This window comes from Manis javanica, chromosome 8, assembly GCF_040802235.1.
Source record: "Manis javanica isolate MJ-LG chromosome 8, MJ_LKY, whole genome shotgun sequence".
NCBI lineage: Eukaryota > Metazoa > Chordata > Mammalia > Pholidota > Manidae > Manis > Manis javanica.
Window position 1 is genome coordinate 124,911,189 of NC_133163.1, and position 21,743 is coordinate 124,932,931.

Consider the following 21,743-nt stretch of genomic DNA (forward strand, 5'->3'; position numbering starts at 1 on the left):
CAGCAAAATTATTAAATGTCACATATTTAAGTTAAACCCAATGATGTGGGAGAAAAAGCAAATTCTGAGTCAAATTCAAGTCATCTTACACCAGAATGCTTTATACGGAAGTCTAAAAACTTTGATGAAAACAAATGTTTTCCCATTCTGGGCCCTTGTTTTATATTTTAAATCTGACCTTTAGCATCAGCAGTTTTCCTTTCTGCTTCCTTCATATACTGCCTTTGCCCCAATGTTAAGTCTAGCAGCAGCTAAATTTTAGGCTTGCTACTGGTACCTTTCTGGTCAGTTGGTATTAAAGCATGACTTTCTGACTGCATCAACAGTCACCTGGATTCAAATGAGACATGAAAACCCATCGCCTAATTCTGACTCTGGGCCTCAGTGCGCCCATTCCGGCACACTTCGTCTGCTTCTTCTCTCAGCAAGCCAGGAGGAATGAACAACACGGTAACTCTGGTAAATGGGTTCCTATCATCCAACACACTAAAAGGCTTGAATAGCCAAATATGCATCCTGTTTTAATAATAAAAAGAAGTACCTGAAGGATGACAGTACTTCAAAATGAGAAAACACCTTTCTAAAGAATTTGTTTCAATCATACAAAACGTTTAGAAATCAATCTTTAAAGCAAAAAGAGCTCAAAGTTCAAAGACAATATATTCATGCATTCTACAGGGCGTGGCCCAGAGCCTCAGAAAGTCAGTACCTCTCAGGACTAGGACATATTTAACTTCAAACACAGGTACATAGGGAAACAAAAGAACCCTAAACTTTTTCTTTTGATATTTACCTCTCTTGTGGCCACGACACTCTTCCAGACTAATGAAAGTTTCTGAATCGGCCATGTAAAGAACTGTCCGTGGTAAGATGTGAACATTCTGCAAAGAAAATAAAATCAGAATTGGATCACACGAATCTGTGATATTTCGTGATCCCTTAATGTTTCACTCTTGGTTCCAAGTGCCGAAGCCCTACCCGCTGCAGGTGTCAGTGTGGGCATTCTGAGTCCATTCACTTCTCACTCACGCTCTTTCATTTTCAGCTCATTCATCTGTTGAACATCTACTATTTCTTCAAGTCAAACTCATTCCAGACTGAGTCAAGAAGTTAATTTTCATAATAATTTAAGCTTTAAACAAAAATATTATGTACCAGCAAAAGATGCCTCTTGCTTTATTTGAACAGGTGACGCAGTAATAGGAACATCTCAGCAGCACAGGGAAGGCATGCAAACGGCATCACTCCTGTTTCCACTTGCTGTAAACTGAATATTCCAGGCCCTCACTTCCACCTTACCAATTAGTTTCCTTAAAGGCACCTTCCACTTACTGTTAGCCAGACAGGCACTTCCATATATATTCTCCTACGGCTCTCTTCCTTCCTCACTTGATTTGCGTCCCTGAGGTGATAACTTAAATGCCACCTTCTCCACGAAACCTTTTCCTAGACTCCCCCAGTACCTGGGACCTTATATCCAACACCCCTTAAATCCCAGTCATTCTTATTTGTGCCTCATCTCCACTTAGACACTGGGCTTATTCACTTATGTTTTTCACTATATTTCACATTACAGACAGGTGGCAAGGTGGATGAATTAAATGACAAGGGTGAGCATATTTTTCTTTCTAAGCTGGTTATTTTCATTCATTTTTCCCAGCAGAAGCAAATGAAGTAGTTTTAGCAATAGCAAAGCCTCAACACTGAAACACAATGATGATTCTCTGGTGGCCTCAGGGCCGATAAGACGCTGTAGACAGTTTTCTCGGTCCACACCACATTTTCAAAGAATGTAATTTGGTTGACAACATTTAAAATTCCATAAAATATTTATATGAAATGTGGATTTCCAGATTCTTTTGCAAAACTCTTGTTGAAAAGCTAGGCATTCTGGCAACTGAGACTGCACTCTTACTGACGGGGGCTAAACGGAGGCAAGCACTCTTGGCTTTGCCGCGGCCCAGCCTTAGGATGTGACACTGGGCCACCGGAGTCGCATTCCTAACCTCGGAGTCAGCAGTTGTGATTCCTGGGTATAGTGAGTAGAGAGATGGAAAGTCGAGTCCTGAGGTTTTATGATTCTCTCTTCTCAGATATCTACTGAAAAGCTATTGCTGACTATTCCATCCTAAGTCTCACTAGAAACAGTGACAGTAACAATCCTCAACATGAAATGTCCTCAAAGCACAATATGAGACAACTAAAGCTTCATCCCGTTATTTAAAGATGTTCCAAATGGCAAGATGTTTCATAATATATTTTTTAATTAAAATATTTCTAATAAAAAAGTTAAATATCAATTTTATGGCTATAAAAATATCATGTCCACTATATAATTTGGTAAACACAAAGAAAACAGCATGACTTGGACAAAGTTTCCATGTTTTTGTCTCACCACACTAGCGTTTACTACAATTTATAAACTTGCTTAAGGGTATTGCTATATGAATTTTAATAACAACATTAATAATTGAGATTACTAAAAATATTACATTCCTGGTATTATACATACTGTGTTATATATGCACTACCTTTGCATTATTTAATCTTTACAACTTTATAAGGAGAATTGTTATCGTCTTTCCATTTTATGGAAACAGAACCTGAGGCTGAGAGAGGTTTGGTTAACGTTTTCAAAGACTCAAAGCTAGTATGCAACAAAGCTGGGTTCATATCTAAGCCTGTCTGGCTGTAACAACCATTACAATGTATTTAAAGCTATATAACAATACCAGCTTTTAAAAACATTCATTAAAAAAAAATCACACAATTACACTCCAAAAGAAAATTTCTGCTAAAATTTTGACTTTCTAGTCTTTTTTTTTAGTAATTTAGATCATACTAAACATATAATTTCATAATCTGCTTTCTCTTATTTTATATTCTCCATAGAAGATCTTTATGGAAAAGTCTTTGCCTGAATTTTTTAATTTTTCAAGATTGACAAACTTTTGGAAATACACCAGACAGGATTTGGGCCAAAGCACCAAGGAGGTTTTCTGCAGCCTGCCTTTGGATACTAGCCACTTTGGATCTGAGTCTGAGCCCAAATCAGGTAAGAAAATCCACATGAGGAAGGGGAAACAGAAGATTGCTCACTTATGGGGCATTCACCTACTATCTAAACATATAAAGAATAATGAAAGCCAGGTTTCTCATTGTCCAAAAGAGAGGCAAAAATATGAGCTTAAAGAAAACTGGGAAGAATCCTGTGTTAGACAGGAATTTGGATATACCTGTGTGAACTCATAAATTTCCATAAAAAAAGTTGCAAATGTGTGTATATGTACATAACATGCACATACACACAAATGCATTTACATACATAGATTCCTTAGTTTGGTCCACTTCAACAGCAACTGTCCAGACCTTGGCTTCTAAATACCCCTCTCCACTAAAAGGATCCAGAGCTCTTTGAAGAAATGGCTGATTCAAGGACTGAAGCAGGCAAAACACAGGAGGAGCTTAAACATCTTGTGCCAGATAGCAGGAAGTGCTCAAAGATAACGGAGTGCCCTCTAAACGATACTGAAGCCAGCTGAAGGGACTCTTACTAGCCAAACGGGGACAGTTTGGGCACCAAAACAAATACTGATAGCAAGAAATTATATCCCACAGAATAAGAAACTAAGAGTCTAAATAGATATAACAAATGGATAAATTGAAACAGGATATTTACATAGTTTCAAAGTATCTCCCCACAAATTACTTATTAATTACAGTGGAAAAGAGTAATTTTACAGTAGCAACATCTGCCAGACACCAACTTAATCAAATCAAAGGTAATATCACTAGTAATGGGGCAAAAAATGGGAATCATATGCCCCGACAGGCTGCAAAGAGAAGGGCACAGCATCACTTCTATGACCGAGATCAGAGATTAAAGAAATATGACAAAATCAAGAGAGTCTAAACTGAATTCTTTTATAAGGACATTACTGGAACAACTGGCAAAACCTGAATGGAATCTGAGGATTAGATGATAGAAACATATCAATGATAATTTCCTGACTTTGATGGTCGTATGGTGGTTATGCAGAATGTTCCTGTTTGTGTGTAACGCGTCCTGAGGAATACGGGAGTGACAGGCCATGAGGTGGGCGAGGCACTTTCAAAGGCTCCTTCCCACTCCCAAGTGAACTACCACAGCCTCACCCCTGCTCAAGAGAACTGACTTCACAGCTCCTTCACCTCCCCACGCATTGCCCATCTTTTGAAACTGGGGTCCAGAGATAAAATACAAGAGTATGCGGGAGGGGGTGGGAGAGGTGTGTGTGTCTGGGTGTAAGTATTGGGTCTTGGCTTTTTTTATCTGCCACTTAGCAGAAGTGTGTGTGTGTGCGCGTGTAAATATCTGAGGGTAAGTATTGGTTCTTGGCTTTTTTTTATGCGACACTTAGCAAAAGTCCCAACTGCCCTCCCTACAAAACAGTGACAATACTTGCTTCAAGGGAAGCAGCTAAAGGAAGAGTTGTGCACAGCATTATCATAACAGTAAGAATCTGGATATACAAAATGCCCAACATTTGAAGAACGGTCAAATAAATCATGGCACATTCTTACAATATACCGTCATTAAAACTGACGGGTACAAAATCTTCCCTGGTCAGGAGAAAATGTTCCCCAAATTACGGCCACAGACAAAATTGGGATAAAAAAAACAAGTTTCAGTTCTTAAAGGCTGACCCACCAACCCTGCAGCGGACTGTGCGATACACGTCACCCCTTCTTACTCGCCTCGAGCTCCTCGGCTACGACGCGGACCAGGCAGTGCTCCTCCAGGTGGCCGGCACCCGCCGAGCCCGCGGAGATCCAGGTCATACTCCGATGGGTCCGCAGCACCCTGCGCGCACACTCCCTCCACAAGCGGCACACGCTGCGGACGCGGACGCACAGGGGTTGCGGGCATTTCCCTCATGCGCGGCTCGGCCGCCCCCCACGCCTCCCACAGGCCCTTTCGCGCAGTAGCCGGGGATTCCTGCGGGGTCTACGGCTGCCGGGAGGGGGCGGTGTCGGGCACCGGTTTGCAGGGACGGCCAGGGGTGGAGAAAACCTCCAGGCGATCTCGCGCCGCGGCCAAACGCACAAAGGAGCACGGCAGCGGGGGTACCTCGCGGGCGGGGACGTCCCCTCAGGGCAGGGGCAGGGAGCCGTGGGCGGCGCTAGGTCCCGATGGACTGCCCACCCCGCCATCCCGGGCAGGCCCGCGACGTCCCGAGGTCCGCTGCCCGCTTCCCGTCTCCTACCCGGCCACCCGCAGTAACGCCTTGGCTGGCAGGAAGGTGAGGACACGCTCCACCACCTCTGCTAGGTTACTTAACACGAAGGTGCTTCGTGGGTCTGCGGAGGGCAGGTGGCGACCGCCGCCGCCGCCCACCGGCTCCATGCCCCCCACAACCGGCCCGGACAAGGCGTACAGAGGTTCGGAAGTCGCCGTGGAAGCCGGCACCGTACCGCCGGGCCAGCACGCACTGAGCAGGCGCGCGCGCCACTTCCGGCCGGTCGGGGAGGCGGGGCTGCAGGGGCGCCCACGTGACTCCGGGCCGCCAGGCTTCCGGAGCTGGTCCGCGAGCGCTCGCCTTCCCCTCGGACGCGGTGGGCCCAGCGCCCTGTAACCCTCCCGGAAACCTCTAGGCAAAATATATCCTTCCCCTGCGCTCTTTTTTCTTTAACGACACTCGTCTTTATGTGATTCATGAGTCCTTGAAGGCGGAGACTAGGTCATATTTACACTATACTCCTAGATGCCTGTTAATAGCATGAGCCCAGTTTTTGAACAAACTTTACTTTGAAAAAACAAAATCACCTTTACTCGATACCGAGTTAACTCATTTATAGCCTTCACACAAATGTAATGTAAATGTAAAACCCATAAATAGCACCTACCACTGCTGTGAAAGCATGGCCCAAACTGCGCTAGTTCCTTGCCATTAAGATCAGGTTCACCCGGGGCACATGCTTGTGGTCCTCACCTCGGGCCTGTAACTCACTCATGTTGAACCCAGTGGTCTACAGTTTTAACTTTCCTGTGATTCTGATGCAAGCTCAGGTTAAGAATAACAGGCAGAAGGAATCTTAAGCACAGCAGACACTGCTGTGCCCAACAGAACTCCAATCCTGCTGCCACATTTTTGCTAATGAAGCCCTGACTTGATCCTCAGCTGAGAGTAAACTTGGCATAAATTATTGAGTTTCAAACATTTGGCCTCAGGACTCCTTCACACCCTTAAATATTGACAATCTCAAAGAGTTTATGTGGGTTATGTCTATTAATATTTACCACATTAAAAATGAAAACATTAAAATATTCACTTAGATTCATTACACATTAACGGAAATGACATTTTTATGAAACAATGCCTCCCCTTTCCCCCCTCGATTTGTGAATTGTGGCATCACTGCACATTCTGCAAACCTCTGATTTCTGGCTTAATAGCTGGCTAGATCTGCTTCTGAGTTAATCTGCTACAATATGTAGCCTCTGGAAAACTCCACAATTACGAGAGAATGAGAGTGAAAATGGCAAATTCTGTTTTAGTATTAGGAAAGCAGTTTTGATCTTAAAAACACCTATAAGGGTCTTCGGGATCTCCAGGGTTCCCCAAATCATATGTTGAGTCCAAACTAACCAGGATGGTTTCATTCTTTTCACCAGCCATTAGTTTAGAGATGGACACAGGCACCAGTTCTAGCCAAGGAAAAGTGAGGGGCAGTATGCTTGAGGTGGGGGGGTGTTTCTAAAGATATCTGCACCGCCTAAGAAGGCACTAAAGACAGGACAACTACCTACCTCTGGACCAAGTAACATGGCTGCATGTCCAGATATAACATTCAATCTAAAGATGAAACCAACACAGAAAAATCTCAAAGCATCAGAGCAGAACCCAAATGTCTCATACCTGGAGTTATCCTACCTCTGGATTTTTATGTGAGATAACCTGACAACTGTGTTTAAGGAGGCTATCAGTATACTGAAGGAGGCATGGATTATTCTAACTAGGGAAACTAGGGGCAGCTGTGAAGCAAACAGCACTTGAATCGACATTAAAAAATCAGTGTGGGAGAGGAAAAAGGTTGAGGGAAACCTGAGTATGCCAAGTGTGTACACACCATTTATAGATTCTTTAGCTTTATCTTGTTAAATCAATCTGCCTCTCTGCCTCTCAAGCCTCTTCCTTGACCCATCCCACCAAACAGAATCATAATCCTCGGTCAGAAATTCAATAGAGCATCTTTGAGGGAAAAAGTGACAAAGATATTTTTAAATGGTTCTTTATTCATAAACTTGATGCAAGTTTACAAAATATACTGTACATTGCCAAATAAATCTGCAATGAAAAATAAAATCCAAAAAAAAACAAAGCATGGCAAATGTGCAGCTATCAGTTTGCTAGCCATAAGGATATTGAAGAATTCAATAATGTATCCAAGATTTAGCCTTAAGTTTAAGGAACTTTAATGCTTTAAAGAATTCTGCCATGTCACTTGTTATCTGAGCAAATGGCAATTAGAACTTTATACAAATGTAACCAAGTGAACAAGGATGCCAGAAAATCTTTTTCTACTGTTCTTTTAGCCAAAATACAATAAAAAGGAATTAAACACACAAAATAATGCAGAAGTGCCATATCTCGCTGATGTGGCTTACAAAGTTAAAAATGAATCTTAAAGCAAATGTATAAAAAACATTTTTGAACTTTGTAACTGGTTTGTGCACAAAAATGTGCTTCTGGATTTCATTTTAAAAGTGCTTATTTACTAGAATTTACTTTTAAATCAAACTTGGGTATATAAAAATCTATTACCAACTAAACAAGACTGATTCCGGTAAGGCAATAAAAATGGAGAGTACACTGATTTGAGTCAGGTTTTATAAAACAAATAACGTATGTAGAGTTCCTATTAGTCTTTCAATGTAAAATTCACTGTTATGACTATAGCATAAAATTTTAAATCTCCAAATTATATCTTTTTGTATTTATCTTTTGCAGCTTCTGCTCAAGAAGTCTTTTGCCAATCACCTTATAAGTTTTATTAGTTTACAAATGATTGCAACAGCCCCGTTAATAAAATGGAAACATAAAATGACATAGTATTTTAAATAACTAAAAGCTCTATTCTGCAGCTCTTCTTCATAAGAAATATTGAACCAACAAGCAGCAGATTCAGCCCAGCAAGACTCTGGTGCCCCGGTGGAAATTACTACTTACAAGCCTTAATCTGGCACAGCCTTGCTTCACTTTGCCTAAAAAGTACAATATATTTTGGTTAAGAGCATATCATAAAGAACAGCTCATATCCTCACACAGCCATAAAAAATTTTTAACAATTTAATGAGTAGGTTTCCTGTCATTATTTTGGCAATACCATAAAATGGTTTTAAACTGGAAAAGCTACTGTGATTTAGAAGACCTCAAGTTTTCTAAACCAATTATTAAACATCAATTAAACTTTGATTGGCTCTAAATGGAACAATATATTGCAAGTACTCATAACAGACAAGCTCAAGGTGGGAACATTACCCTAATACTGCAACTTCTATTACATGATGCTGACTTGCTTGCTTAAAAGATTTCACCTTTTAAGAAAAAGAGTTGATTGATAAGGAGTGGCCAATATGTGTATTTATTAGGAAAAATACAGAAAAGGCCCCACTGCTTAGTCAAGATACCTAAAATGAGCAAAATGAAAAGCCTGTGACTTATACTGTATGTCAGTTGACAGATTATCCACTAAAATATCTATTGACTAATGTCTTCGGTACTGCTGTTATAGGGGCACTCAAAGCTTGTGTCTGCATGTTGGAAAGATGTTCTTTAAAGCAACATTGGTCCAAACATACAACAGTCAACACATTTAGCCATCTTCCTTTGGAGGGGTGTACCAGCCTAAAACAGAATGGAAAAAAAAGTTAATATTTTAATTCCTAAACTAACTAGGAGAAATGGCATTTTATTAAAGTCAGCTACTTTCTCTACTCTTATTTTTCATGTTTAAACATAACTGTAAAAATTAAACTTACACTTGGGTTGGTAACACAGCATTTTCATATATTCTCAATACAAAGTTATTTTCTATGAATAAACTGTACTTGAGTTTTTAACATAAGATCTTTATATTAATGGCATTTCTAGCTGAAGATGACAGTGTGAAATATTAGTCAGGTTTTATATTCCATTTCAATTCTGTGTTTGAAAGTAAACCTCACTAAAAATAACTATTTCCCAAACAAAATGCCGGCATTTTAAAATAAGAGGAACTTGGAATGTCATCAGTGCAGTGATGTCACTGCACCAGTAAGGAAGCCAGGTGGCATGTCTCAGTGACTATGCCTGTCATCAGAGTTAGAGCAGATGCCAAACTAGAATCCATCTCCTGATTCTGAATCTATTGCTCTTTCACCATGGCCAACCTTATACATATCCACACTTTCAAACAAACTTTCTATAAACATTTTAAAAAGCTGATTACAATGGTTGCTTTAACAAAAAATAAGAAGAAAAAATGTGACTGTTTTCCAGACTCCTTTTCTATAGAAAGGGAAATGTGACTAAAGTGCTATTTGGTATGAAATAGCCACTGGAACAGTGTTGACTACACCAGTATTTGTGAAACAGCCACATGGTTATGATAGTATACAAGCATCCTTGGATCTACTAAATTAGCATACTGGAAACTACTATAATGAAAAATCAAGCCTTGCTCTCAGTTTTATTTCCCTCTTCAGAGCTTGAAAACTGTTTCAGCTGAAATAGTCCCTGAAAAAGTGATGTTTGCTCTTTCATTAAAACTAAAAACACAAAATACAAATCTTAAGTCACAAACTACCACATTTCTAGCAAAGAACACTTTAAGTACTCTCCTTAAAGAAAACTACTTCCTATTAATTTATTTACTCTGCACAAAAACAGCATCGGTTTCACTACTGTGACTGCAACGAGTACCTTATTATCAGCACTCAGTTGCAAAGTGCTGTGCATCACACTACTCTTTTTTTTTCCCCCTCACAAGTTTGGCAAGACAGGCATTACACCATTTTAGAGATGAGAAAAGGGGCCGAGAGGTAATCTGGCCTGTTCAGGGCCAGAGCTAGTGAGTGACCCAGATGGCACATTAAAAAGAGATCTTCTGATTCCAAGTCTATGTGTTTTACTACCTCACTGTAAGAGACAAAAACCCAAGGCAAATTTTAAGTAAAGTCAGCAATGTTTATGAAAGACATTTTAAGAATTATTAAAAAATTTACAACCCAAATACTCTTACACATATACTGAAAGCAGAACTATTTCTACTTGGATAAATGTGTAAGATTGTAGTAGTCTAAAGATGATTCAGAAACAGCTGGTTTATGTTCCTGACTGAATTCACTCTCAAAGAACAAGAACTCCTCATAGACTCCTTTAGCTCAGTTCTTATCCTAGTGTCATACATTTCAAGTGAGCAAAGTGATTCATCCTTTAATCTAGCAAAAATCTTGATTGACTCAGAAGTTCTAAGGCCAAGTATTTAGGATACAAAGATTTTGAATGAAGCACAGTGTGTATATCCTCAAGATAATTTTTTTCTATGTGGTAACATAAGAAATTAAAGCAAAAACAGAAAAACAGGATATGTATCAACAGTACACTATGTAAAACTTCATAAATGGCAATACTTATTGAATTAAACATACCATTTTTCTCATGTATCTGTACAATGGAATTATAGGATTGCTGGGCTCTTGCTAGATTATATTGATTCTGAAAGAGAATTATATATTTTAAATCAAGACTGTAAGTGATAAAGTTTATTACAAATAAATCTACAGATACATCACTGCTGTACTTAGAATATAGAAAACTGAATTATATTTCCATTTCAAACATAATTTTAACAATAACCCCACATTTCTTAATTTCACTTTTCTCTACCATTTTCCAAACTAATGAGTCAAGTTAAAGGATAGTATTTGGACATGTGTAGAACTCTAACTGTCCTTCATAACTTGTATCCAGAAAAACAAACTACAAAATATTACCTTCAGATAACATTAAGCTTTAAGGACTACACATATGAACGACATTTTCAGTTAAAAATCTACAGATGCCCATCACTGGCACTAAGCCATGACTAAGGAGTTCTCCCTTATGGTAATCTCTTTCAGAACTACTTTTGGGGGCAAATTTAGGATTAGTTTTATCCCCATCAGCACACCTGACCGATGTCTTCACTTCCAATCAATGTATCATGAGCACCTTCCACAGCGGTTTGCACATATTATTGTCAGAGAATTTAATAATGAAATTCATATAGCACAAGAATAAAAATGTATAAAATCATTCTAAGTGAAAAACTCTTCTTCCTACCTGTCCTCAACTGCCCAGTCCCTCCCTTCATCTATCTTCCTTCCTGCACCCAGGTTATTAGCTTCTTCTGTTATTAGCTTCTTCTGTCTCCTTATTATACAAGGAAATTCATGTACAGCCCACAATTAGCCACCGTCTCCTGCTTTCTACCTCCAAAACAAATGGTAGGTAACATGATACAGATAGTATTCTGCCCCTTTTCTCACTTAATATATCTTGGACCTTGTCCTGTATCAGTACACAAAAGACTACCTTTATTTTAAAACAGTGCAATATTTCACTGTATGCAGAGTCAAATATCTAATCAGTCCGTCCCCAATTGGTGAACATTTAGGTTTCCAATATTTTGCTATTACAGTGTTGTAGTGAGCAACCTTGTACATATTTTCATAACCTTGTCAAAAGGGTCAAAAGACACATATACATCTTCGTAATTTTGAAGTGTTGCTAAATTGCCCTCTACAGGATTGTATAAATGTGTTTGCCCACCAGCCGTGTATGCAAGTGCCTCTATACAGCCTCACCAAAGTACTTCTTTAAACCTTTGTTAATTTTTGACAATATTATAGGTGAAAGATGGACTCTTGGTATAGTTTTGATTTAATTTCTTTTATTTAGTGAGGCTGAACATGTCTCCATATGTTCATAAGCTATTTGTTTCTCTAAACAGACTTTCAATATTTTTTCTTTTTCTACAGTTCTTTTTCAATTTCGAAGACTCTCTAAAAATAGTGAAGCCCTCCCATACATAATGCATCTAAAAATCTAAAACATAGATTGTGCCACAGTGTTATCTCCAAGTTGAATGAAAAAAAGTGTTATTTATTTAGTCTGTATTTTTTTAAAAAAGGACAAAAATAAAAGAGAAACTGTACATAATAAAATACACATAGACTGAAACTCTGAAATGATCATGAAGCACTTACTTCTTAACCCTACTGCCCACCTACTAAAGGTGCAAAGAGAAAATAAGAACATTAGCCTTCCCCATTCTCGGTAGTCAACAGCATGATATTCAAATTCTAGTTCAAAGGGAATGTTACCACAGAGGCTTTACTGTATGGGAAGTTAGTCCTATTTTCTAGCTCACTGATGTCTGCTTATGTCTTTATTAATCCCTTCCTTCTAGTTTCCTCCAGTTTATTTGATAGTCCTTTCAAACCCTGACTTAGAAGCTTGACTCATTTTTCTTTTTTTAATGACATGAGGATTTTAAGGCAATGAGTATTCCTCTGAGCTCTCCATTAGTTTCTGATTTGTAGTGATTTCATTATTGCTACTCTCTAGATATTTCGCAATTTCAATTTCAAATAACTTTAAGTTTTTAAAAATGCCACAAAAGGAACATTTGTTTTCCGGTTTTGCTCTTAATTTACAGTTTTATTTAATTAGGATCAGAGAATGACCTCTGTCCTTTTTTTACTTTCAGAATTTGAAGTTTTCTTCATTGAGAAGAATTTCATGAATGTTCCAGATATGTAAACAGATAGAAGAGTGGTAGAGGAGACAGAATTTTAGTATTTTCATTATGTTTCAGTTCTAAGTATTTTAAAATTTTCATATGATCTTTAACCATGATTTGTAAGTATTAAAATGTCCAAATTCATGTATATTTTTATTAATCTTTTCATAATTGCCTTCTAATGTTAACTGCATCAATATTTCAATTATATGGCTTTTAAATATTCTGACTTGCTTTATGGATTAATTTATGAATTTTTCATATTCCATACATGCTTAGAAAGGATATGAAGTTTCTGATTATGGGGTACTGAGCTCTGTATCTGTCCATTAGACCAAGCTTGCTAAATGGTTCTTCAAATCTACATGTTTTACATATCTGTTTAACATCATGAGCAAGACAGGTTAAAATATCCCACTATTTGTCAATTTCTCCTGTGGGTCTAACAGGCTTTTTATGTGCATTTTGAAGCTATTTTAATTGGTATGTAAAGTGAAAAATCATATCCTCCTGGTTATAGAGCTTTTTATTATATAGTCATTACTAATACTTTGTGTTCTAAAATCATACTTTGATACAACAGCTATATCACCTTTTTTTATTAGTGTATACTGCCATATTTTTATCACCTTTCATTAAAAAAAAACTTTCAATCTTTTTGTATGCTCACATTTTAAATATACTTCTTAAAAATCTCTGGATTTTACCAATTCAGTGTCACTGGTAACATTAAGTCCACTTACACTTGTGACTAATTTACTTCAACTTGCTTCTACTACCTTACTTTCTGATTTCCATTTCTCTTGCTTTTTAGTATAACTTTATTATCTCCTACTGGGATTCCAGTAAGATATTTTAGACCTGTAATGATTGCTACCTCTTAACTTCTGCCATACTGTCTATGCTCATGTCTCTCAGTGCAACACTCTTGAGTTATTTCTTCTAATCAATTCTCTTTTCTGATGTCTAATCTATTGGGTTTCTCATTTTAATGATTGTATTTTTCATTTCTATAAATTCTACTTCATTCGTTTTCAGATCTGTCTCATAATTCCTGATGGTCTTATTGTTTGCTGAATTTTATGAGTCTTTTTCTTTACATTACATCTTACACATAACTATTTCTCAATTCTAAATATCATAAGTCTTCATTCTATTTATGGTAATTCCAAAACCCAACGTCTTTAGTAATATCTGTCATTCATTCATCCTGCCAATTCTCATTTATGTTGGGTAGCCTACCTGTGTGCTTGTGATCTTTTCCCTGATAATTCACATTTGCTTGCTCTTTATCTCTGGGACTCCTGTAGGCTTAAATCAGAAAAGCATTCATCTAAAGAGTATCTGTATCTGCTTCTGATGAGAACTGTGGATACAACTAACATAAGACCAGTTTAGCCCCCTTGGAGAATCTCAGGATCTTGCAAGGTTCTCAGATTTACTTACTCAACCTTGCTCGTTTATAAATAGAAGACTGGATTGGTAAATACAGGTAGAAATTCCCACCCGTAGCCCCACCCGCAGAAGACTGAACAGATCTCTCACTGAATGTGAGCTCTCACTAGAGAATTCTGTGAGTAAATAACTAGAGGTCTGTGGGCAGCAAGGAAACGACAGGAGCCTTTCCTGGTTGTAGAGATAGATTAGGACCTGCCACAAGGGCTGACTACTCCAGGATTTTACTATTTAACTCAACTGTCATGCCCTGCATGTAGTGAATGGCAGCTTGTTAGGATGTTATCTTGCCAATCTAAACCCCAAATTCCTGATAAAAGTCATTAATAGCAGACTTCTACTTTAGAAGGCTTTCTCACTAGTAAGGCCTAGAATTAATGTACTCCATTCTTCTGCCCATGGCATCCTCTTAGCTCCTGCTTGCTGAGCCTATGGGAGCTAACGGAGAGACTATACAATGACTCTTGCCTGCCACAGAGTTGCAGATCCTCAGCTTCTCGGTTTGACCCTATCTCCAAACGTCACATGTACTAACGGACAACTTTTGTTTTCCAGAACTTACGTATATTTGCATCATTTTAGTAATATTTCCAAGAGGCAAACTCATTTATTTTGAACCAACAGCTGACAGTATCTTATAAAACATTCCATCTTCTAAGACCTGTATGCAAATGTACTTAAGGGGTCTGACTTAACATTCTGTGCAAAATGGTTATATTTACTTGCTAAGAAAACAACAAATCATGGAAATGTAAAAGGTTTAAAGCAATTACATTGCCAGTGAGTGATTCCAAGAGGACTATAGCATTGAACAAAGATAAAGTGTTGGTATTACAGAATTTCAAAACTAGAACAGACTTAGAATATCCAGACCAACTGTATTTCAGGTAAAGACACACAGGCCCAGAGAGGTAAGTTTACACATAGAGTTATCAGTAAAATACTCTTTCAATTACTCAAAGAGATCAATGTTCTAAGCCTTTCCTATTTTCTTTCCTTAAAAGAATAACCTAACAGAATTAAAAGAGGAAACAGAATGCAGTGCATTAATTCTAGGAGACTTCAACACACCACCCATTCCAAAGGACAGATCCACCAGACAGAAAATAAGTGAGGACACAGAGGCACTGAACAATACACTACAACAGATGGACCTAACAGACATCTACAGAACTCTACACACAAGAGCAGCAGAACACACATTCTTCTTAAGTACACATGGAACATTTTCCAGAATAGACCACATACTCAGACACAAAACAAGCCTCAGTAAATTCAAAAAGATTGAATTTCTACCAACCAACTTCTCATACCACAAAGGTATAAAACTAGAAATAAATTGTACAAAGAAAACAAAAAGGCTCACAAACACATGGAGGCTTAACAACATGCTCCTAAATAATCTATGGGTCAATGACCAAATTAAAACAGAGATGAAGCAATATATGGAGACAAATGACAACAACAGCACAAAACCCAAATTCTCTGGGATGCAGGGAAGGCTGTTCTAAGAGGAAGTATATAGCAACCCAGGCCTATTTAAAAAAGGAAGAACAATCCCAAATGAATAGTCTAAAGTCACAATTATTGACACTGGAAAAAGAACAAATGAGGCCCAAAGTCAGTAAAAGGAGGGACACAATAAAGATCAAAGAAATAAATAAAATTGAGAAGAATAAAACAATAGAAAAAATTAATGAAACCAAGAGCTGGTTCTTTGAGAAAATAAACAAAATAGATAAACCCCTAGCCAGACTTATTAAGAGAAAAAGAGAATCTACACACATCAACAAAATCAGAAATGAGAAAGGAAAAATCAAGACAGACCCCACAGAAATACAAAGAATTATTAGAGAATACTTTGAAAATTTATATACTAACAAGCTGGAAAACCTACAAGAAATGGACAACTTTCTAGAAAAATACAACCTTCCAAAACTGACCAAAGAAGAAACAGAAAATCTAAACAGACCAATTACCAGCAATGAAATTGAATTGGTAATCAAAAAACTACCCAAGAACAAAACCCCCAGACCAGATGGATTCACCGCTGAATTTTATCAGACATACAGAGAAGATATAATACCCATTCTCCTTAAAGTTTTTCAAGAAATAGAAGTGGAGGGAATATTTCCAAACTCATTCTATGAAGCCAGCATCACTCTAATACCAAAAACAGGCTCAGACACCACCAAAAAAGAAAATTACAGACCAATATCCCTGATGAACATAGATGCAAAAATACTCAGCAAAATATTAGCAAACAGAATTAAAAAATACATTAAGAGGATCATATACCATGACCAAGTGGGATTCATCACAGGGATGCATGGGTGGTACAACATTCAAAAATCCATCAACATCATCCACCACATCAACAAAAAGAAGGAAAAAAACCACATGATAATCTCCATAGATGCTGAAAAGGCATTTGACAAAATTCAACATCCATTCATGATAAAAACTCTCAACAAAATGGGACCATTGTCTAATCCCATACACAAAAGTAAACTCAAAATGGATCAAAGATCTGAACATCAACAAAAAGAAGGAAAAAAACTACATGATATTCCCCAGAGATGCTGAAAAAGCATTTGACAAAATTCAACATCCATTCATGATAAAAACTCTCAACAAAATGGGTATACAGGGCAAGTACCTCAACATAATATAGGCTATATATGACAAATCCACAGCCAACAATATACTTAACAGCAAGAATCTGAAAGCTTTTCACCTAAAATCAGGAACAAGACAGGGATGCCCACTCTCCCCACTGTTATTCAACATACTACTGGAGGTCCTAGCCACGGCAATCAGACAAAACAAAGAAATACAAGGCATCCAGATTGGTAAGGAAGAAGTCAAACTGTCACTGTGTGCAGATGACATGATATTGTACATAAAAACCCTAAAGAATCCACTCCAAAACTATTAGAACTAATATCTGAATTCAGCAAAGTTGCAGGATACAAAATTAACACACAGAAATCTGTTGCTTTCCTATACACCAACAAAGAACTAGCAGAAAGAGAAATCAGGAAAAAAATTCAATTCACAATTGCATCAAAAAGAATAAAATACCTAGGAATAAACCTAACCAAGGAAGTGAAAGACCTGTAGTCTGAAAACTACAAGACACTCTTAAGAGAAATTAAAGAGGACACTAACAAATGGAAACTCATCCCATGTTCTTGGCTAGGAAGAATTAATATTGTCAAAATGGCCATCCTGCCCAAAGCAATCTACAGATTCAATGCAATGCCTATCAAATTCTTCAACGAACTGGAACAAATAGTTCTAAAATTCATATGGAACCACAGAAGACCCCGAATAGCCAAAGCCATCCTGAGAAGCAAGAATACAGCAGGAAGGATCTCGCTTTCCAACTTCAAGCTCTACTACAAAGCCACAGCAATCAAGACAATTTGGTACTGGCACAAGAACAGACCCAGAGACCAGTGGAACAAAACAGAGAGTCCAGATATTAACCCAAATATATATATGGTCAATTAATAGGCAATAAAGGCATTATGGACATACAATGGGAAAATGACAGCCTCTTCAACAGCTGGTGTTGGCAAAACTGGACAGCTACATGTAAGAGAATGAAGCTGGATCATTGTCTAATCCCATACACAAAAGTAAACTCAAAATGGATCAAAGACCTGAATGTAAGTCATGAAACCATAAAACTCTTAGAAAAAACATAGGCAAAAATCTCTTGGACATAAACATGAACAACTTCTTCATGAACATATCTCCCCGGGCAAAGGAAACAAAAGCTAAAATGAACAAGTGGGACTTTATAAAGCTGAAAAGCTTCTGTACGTCAAAGGACACCATCAACAGAACAAAAAGGCATCCTACAGTATGGGAGAATATATTCATAAATGACAGATCTGATAAAGGGTTGACATCCAAAATATATAAACAGCTCACGCACCTCAAGAAACAAAGAACAAGTAATCCAATTAAAAAATGGTCAGAGGAGCTGAACAGACACTTCTCCAAAGAAGAAATTCAGATGGCCAACAGGAACATGAAAAGATGCTCCACATTGCTAATCATGAGAGAAATGCAAATTAAAACCACAATGAGATATCACTTCACACCAGTAAGGATCACCACCATCCAAAAGACAAACAACAACAAATGTTGGCGAGGTTGTGGAGAAAGGGGAACCCTTCTACACTGCTGGTGGGAATGTAAATTAGTTCAACCATTGTGGAAAGCAGTATGGAGGTTCCTCAAAAAACTCAAAATAGAAATACCATTTGACCCAGGAATTCCACTCCTAGGAATTTACCCTAAGAATGCAGCAGCCCAGTTTGAAAAAGACATATGCACCCCCATGTTTATCACTGCACTATTTACAATAGCCAAGAAATGCAAACAACCTAAGTGTCAGTTAGTAGAGGAATGGATAAGGAGTATGTGGTACACATACACAATGGAATATTATTCAGCCATAAGAAGAAAACAAATCCTACCATTTGCAACAACATGGATGGAACTAGAGGGTATTATGCTCAGTGAAATAAGCCAGGCGGAGAAAGACAAGTACCAAATGATTTTACTCATCTGTGGAGTATAAGAACAAAGAAAAAAAACTGAAGGAACAAAACAGCAGCAGACTCACAGAACCCAAGAATGGACTAACAGTTACCAAAGGGAAAGGGAATGGGTAGGATGAGTGGGAAGGGAGGGATAAGGGAGGGGAAAAAGAAAGGGGGCATTAAGATTAGTGTGTATAATGTGGGGGGAGGCAAGGGGAGGACTGAACACAGAAGACAAGTAGTGACTCTATAGCATCTTACTATGCTGATGGACAGTGACTACAATGGGGTTTGTGGGGGGTGGATTTGGTGAAGGGGGAATTCTAGTAAACATAATGTTCCTCATGTACTTGTAGATTAATGATACCAAAAAAAAAATTGAAGGAATAAAACAGCAGCATACTCACAGAACCCAAGAATGGACTAACAGTTAGCAAAGGAAAAGGGACTGTAGAGAATGGGAGGGAAGGGAGGGATAAGGGGGGGAGAAAGGGGGGTCATTACGATTAGCATGTATAATATGTGTGGGGGGCATGGGGGTGCTGTGCAACACAGAGAAGACAAGTAGTAGTGATTCTACAGCATCTTACTATGCTGATGGACAGTGACTGTAATGGAGTATGTAGGGGGAACTCCAGTAAACATAATGTTCCTCATGTAATTGTAGATTAATGATACTAACAACAGAAAAAAAGAATAACCATGATGAAATTTAACATCAAGTTCTACATATAAATAAATGCTAGGAAGAAAACTTAAAAGAACAAAAGTATACCAAAGTGTTAATAGTACTTCTAGCTAGTCATGTGACTTAAATTTTTTGGTATTTTTTTCTACTTTAGAAACTATAGTAAGCATAAATTTTCTCACAATAAAAATAAACTTTTGGTATTCAAGTACATAATCATCGAAGCACACTTAAAACACCTGAAATATATATATACTGTTAATAAATGCTAGTTAAGCATACTTAGCAATTCACTAGTATTCAATAATTAACTTCTACATTTTATAAAAAATGGTATTTTATTGCAGTGTAAAGAAATAGTCATTCAAAGAGCTAAAAGTAAAAATGATTTATTTATAGTATTATCCCAAATAAATAATTTTTTAAAAGGACATTTCAATTATTACTGCCTCTGAGTTAAGATTCTAGTGGACTCATGACTGACGTGCAATATGCTTATAAATACATATTTAGATTTGATACTATTTGAATAGGCACTTATCACAAAATTCACACAGACCTTTATGAATACCCAAATTTTAAAAAATGTTAGATCAGGATGATTTCCACCACACTAACTTCAGAGTACCTCCTTGCTCGATTTAACTATTGACAGATAATTACAATTAGACATGGAATGATATTTCTTATTGGTCAGTGAATAAAGTGCTTATTAAGAGCAGAGGCTACACCAGTCTGGTTCCAATCCTCACTCTGCCACTTGTGACCTCAGATGAGTTACCTGACCTCTGTATGCTTGAGTTTCCTCAGCTAGAAAATGAGGGGAGTAGTATTCCTGTGATGGATTACTAAAAGGATTGAAAGGGTTAATAAAGTAAAATGTTTAGAATAGAGCCTAGCATTTAATTGCTCACTGTTAATTATTATAACATGATCTCAATTTTGAGAAACTTCAAAGTACATATAATTTTTTGCTTATTAATATATATTACCAATAAAGTTACAGAAATGCTTACAGTAAATAAAACAAAGACAACAAAACCAGGAAGAAGCCTCATAAGGTAACATATATATCTTATTATTTATGTGACATTCTTAATAAAAGTACCTTATTTGCTCCAAACTGCACTCTGGCTTTGCCTTTGACTAAGGTGGCATTGATTTGCATGATGACAGATTCTATTGAATAGGCACTACTCCAGCCCTACAGGAAGAAGAAGATACTTCTCTAAAACACAATGGTACTTCTGATTCCCACTTAGGAAAGCTTAACAAATGATACATAACAACACAACAATAGCAAATCACTGTTAAGAAGTTTCTAGAGAAGAGGGAAAAAAGTAAAGTTGGACCATTTCTAAACTTTCACCAAAACAAAACAAAAAAAAATGTAATCTAAGCATCAAATGTGAGCAAATTTATAACCTTAAATAAACATCACTCTTAAGGCCTATCACAGATTAATCACAGGTACACTGTCATTTTCCTGGTTTACTTTTAAATTGATTTTTCTTTATTAAATGTAGGTGCTATTTAAAAATTGTAAAACAAATGTTTTAATTGATAACATCAGTGTTTTTCCACTCAGAATCTAATTTACAAAATCAAAATAACTCTCGAGGTTGAAAAACAAATAACATAAGAAAACAGTCACCTGTTTCGTGAGAAGTTCCATACATAATGCTCCACCACCCAACACGTACCTCAAAAAGAAAAGAGAAATTATATAAAATTCTCTAAGTCTCAGCATTCCTTCTTACTCAATTTTTAAAGTAAAGTAAAGATTAGAAGATAACATAAAAATGAAAATAGTTGTTAGGGTTTAGTATTATGGGTGATTAAAAATTCCAATGTCATAGGTCTAATTTTTTTAAAATATGGTTCTTGGTAACAGAGTACTTTAAAAGATTTTACAATAACAGAAACTAAGAACACAGCCCTGAATATTCTAGAGAATGGGGATGTTTTATTCATCTGAAATTTCTCTACTTATACAGCCAGAGTTTTTCCTCTGACAATTTTACCCTATCTATAAAGATGAACATCTGCTACTGAGCCCCTCTCTGGGAATTTTCAAAGCTAAAGTTTAGTGGGAAGGAAAGAAAAAAATTCCAAAAACAACTCATATGGTAAAGCATGGGATCTTAAACTTCTTAGTTTCTGTGTTCCTGGACCACAGAAAAATCTATATCCAAGTCTTTGAATCCCCCACTGAGCTCAGAGTATCTTGTATA

At 37.3% G+C, this 21,743-nt stretch overlaps 2 protein-coding genes across 5 annotated transcripts in view; both read right to left on the reverse strand.

The window, feature by feature from the left end:
* The window catches only part of FBXO22 (F-box protein 22), a 38,358-nt gene extending 32,873 nt beyond the window's left edge, over positions 1-5,485 (reverse strand). The window contains exons 1-3 of the mRNA XM_073212234.1: positions 5,247-5,485; positions 4,738-4,876; positions 794-881 (exon numbers count right to left, since the gene is read on the reverse strand). Coding sequence (XP_073068335.1) covers positions 794-881; positions 4,738-4,876; positions 5,247-5,386 — 367 coding nt within the window. The 5' untranslated portion in view covers positions 5,387-5,485. The remainder of the gene's footprint in view (positions 1-793; positions 882-4,737; positions 4,877-5,246) is intronic.
* Positions 5,486-7,256: 1,771 nt separating this feature from the next.
* Positions 7,257-21,743, reverse strand: part of UBE2Q2 (ubiquitin conjugating enzyme E2 Q2) — a 113,436-nt gene continuing 98,949 nt past the window's right edge. For 2 of the 4 annotated variants that reach the window (XM_073212239.1, XM_073212236.1), the window contains 4 exons: positions 21,164-21,212; positions 20,618-20,713; positions 10,673-10,739; positions 7,257-8,888 (listed from right to left, as the gene is read on the reverse strand). In XM_073212239.1, coding sequence (XP_073068340.1) covers positions 8,857-8,888; positions 10,673-10,739; positions 20,618-20,713; positions 21,164-21,212 — 244 coding nt within the window. In that variant the 3' untranslated portion in view covers positions 7,257-8,856. Of the gene's footprint in view, positions 8,889-10,672; positions 10,740-14,049; positions 14,119-20,617; positions 20,714-21,163; positions 21,213-21,743 lie in introns of all 4 variants that reach the window. The other 2 variants (XR_012120822.1, XR_012120821.1) reach the window with 2 other exon arrangements.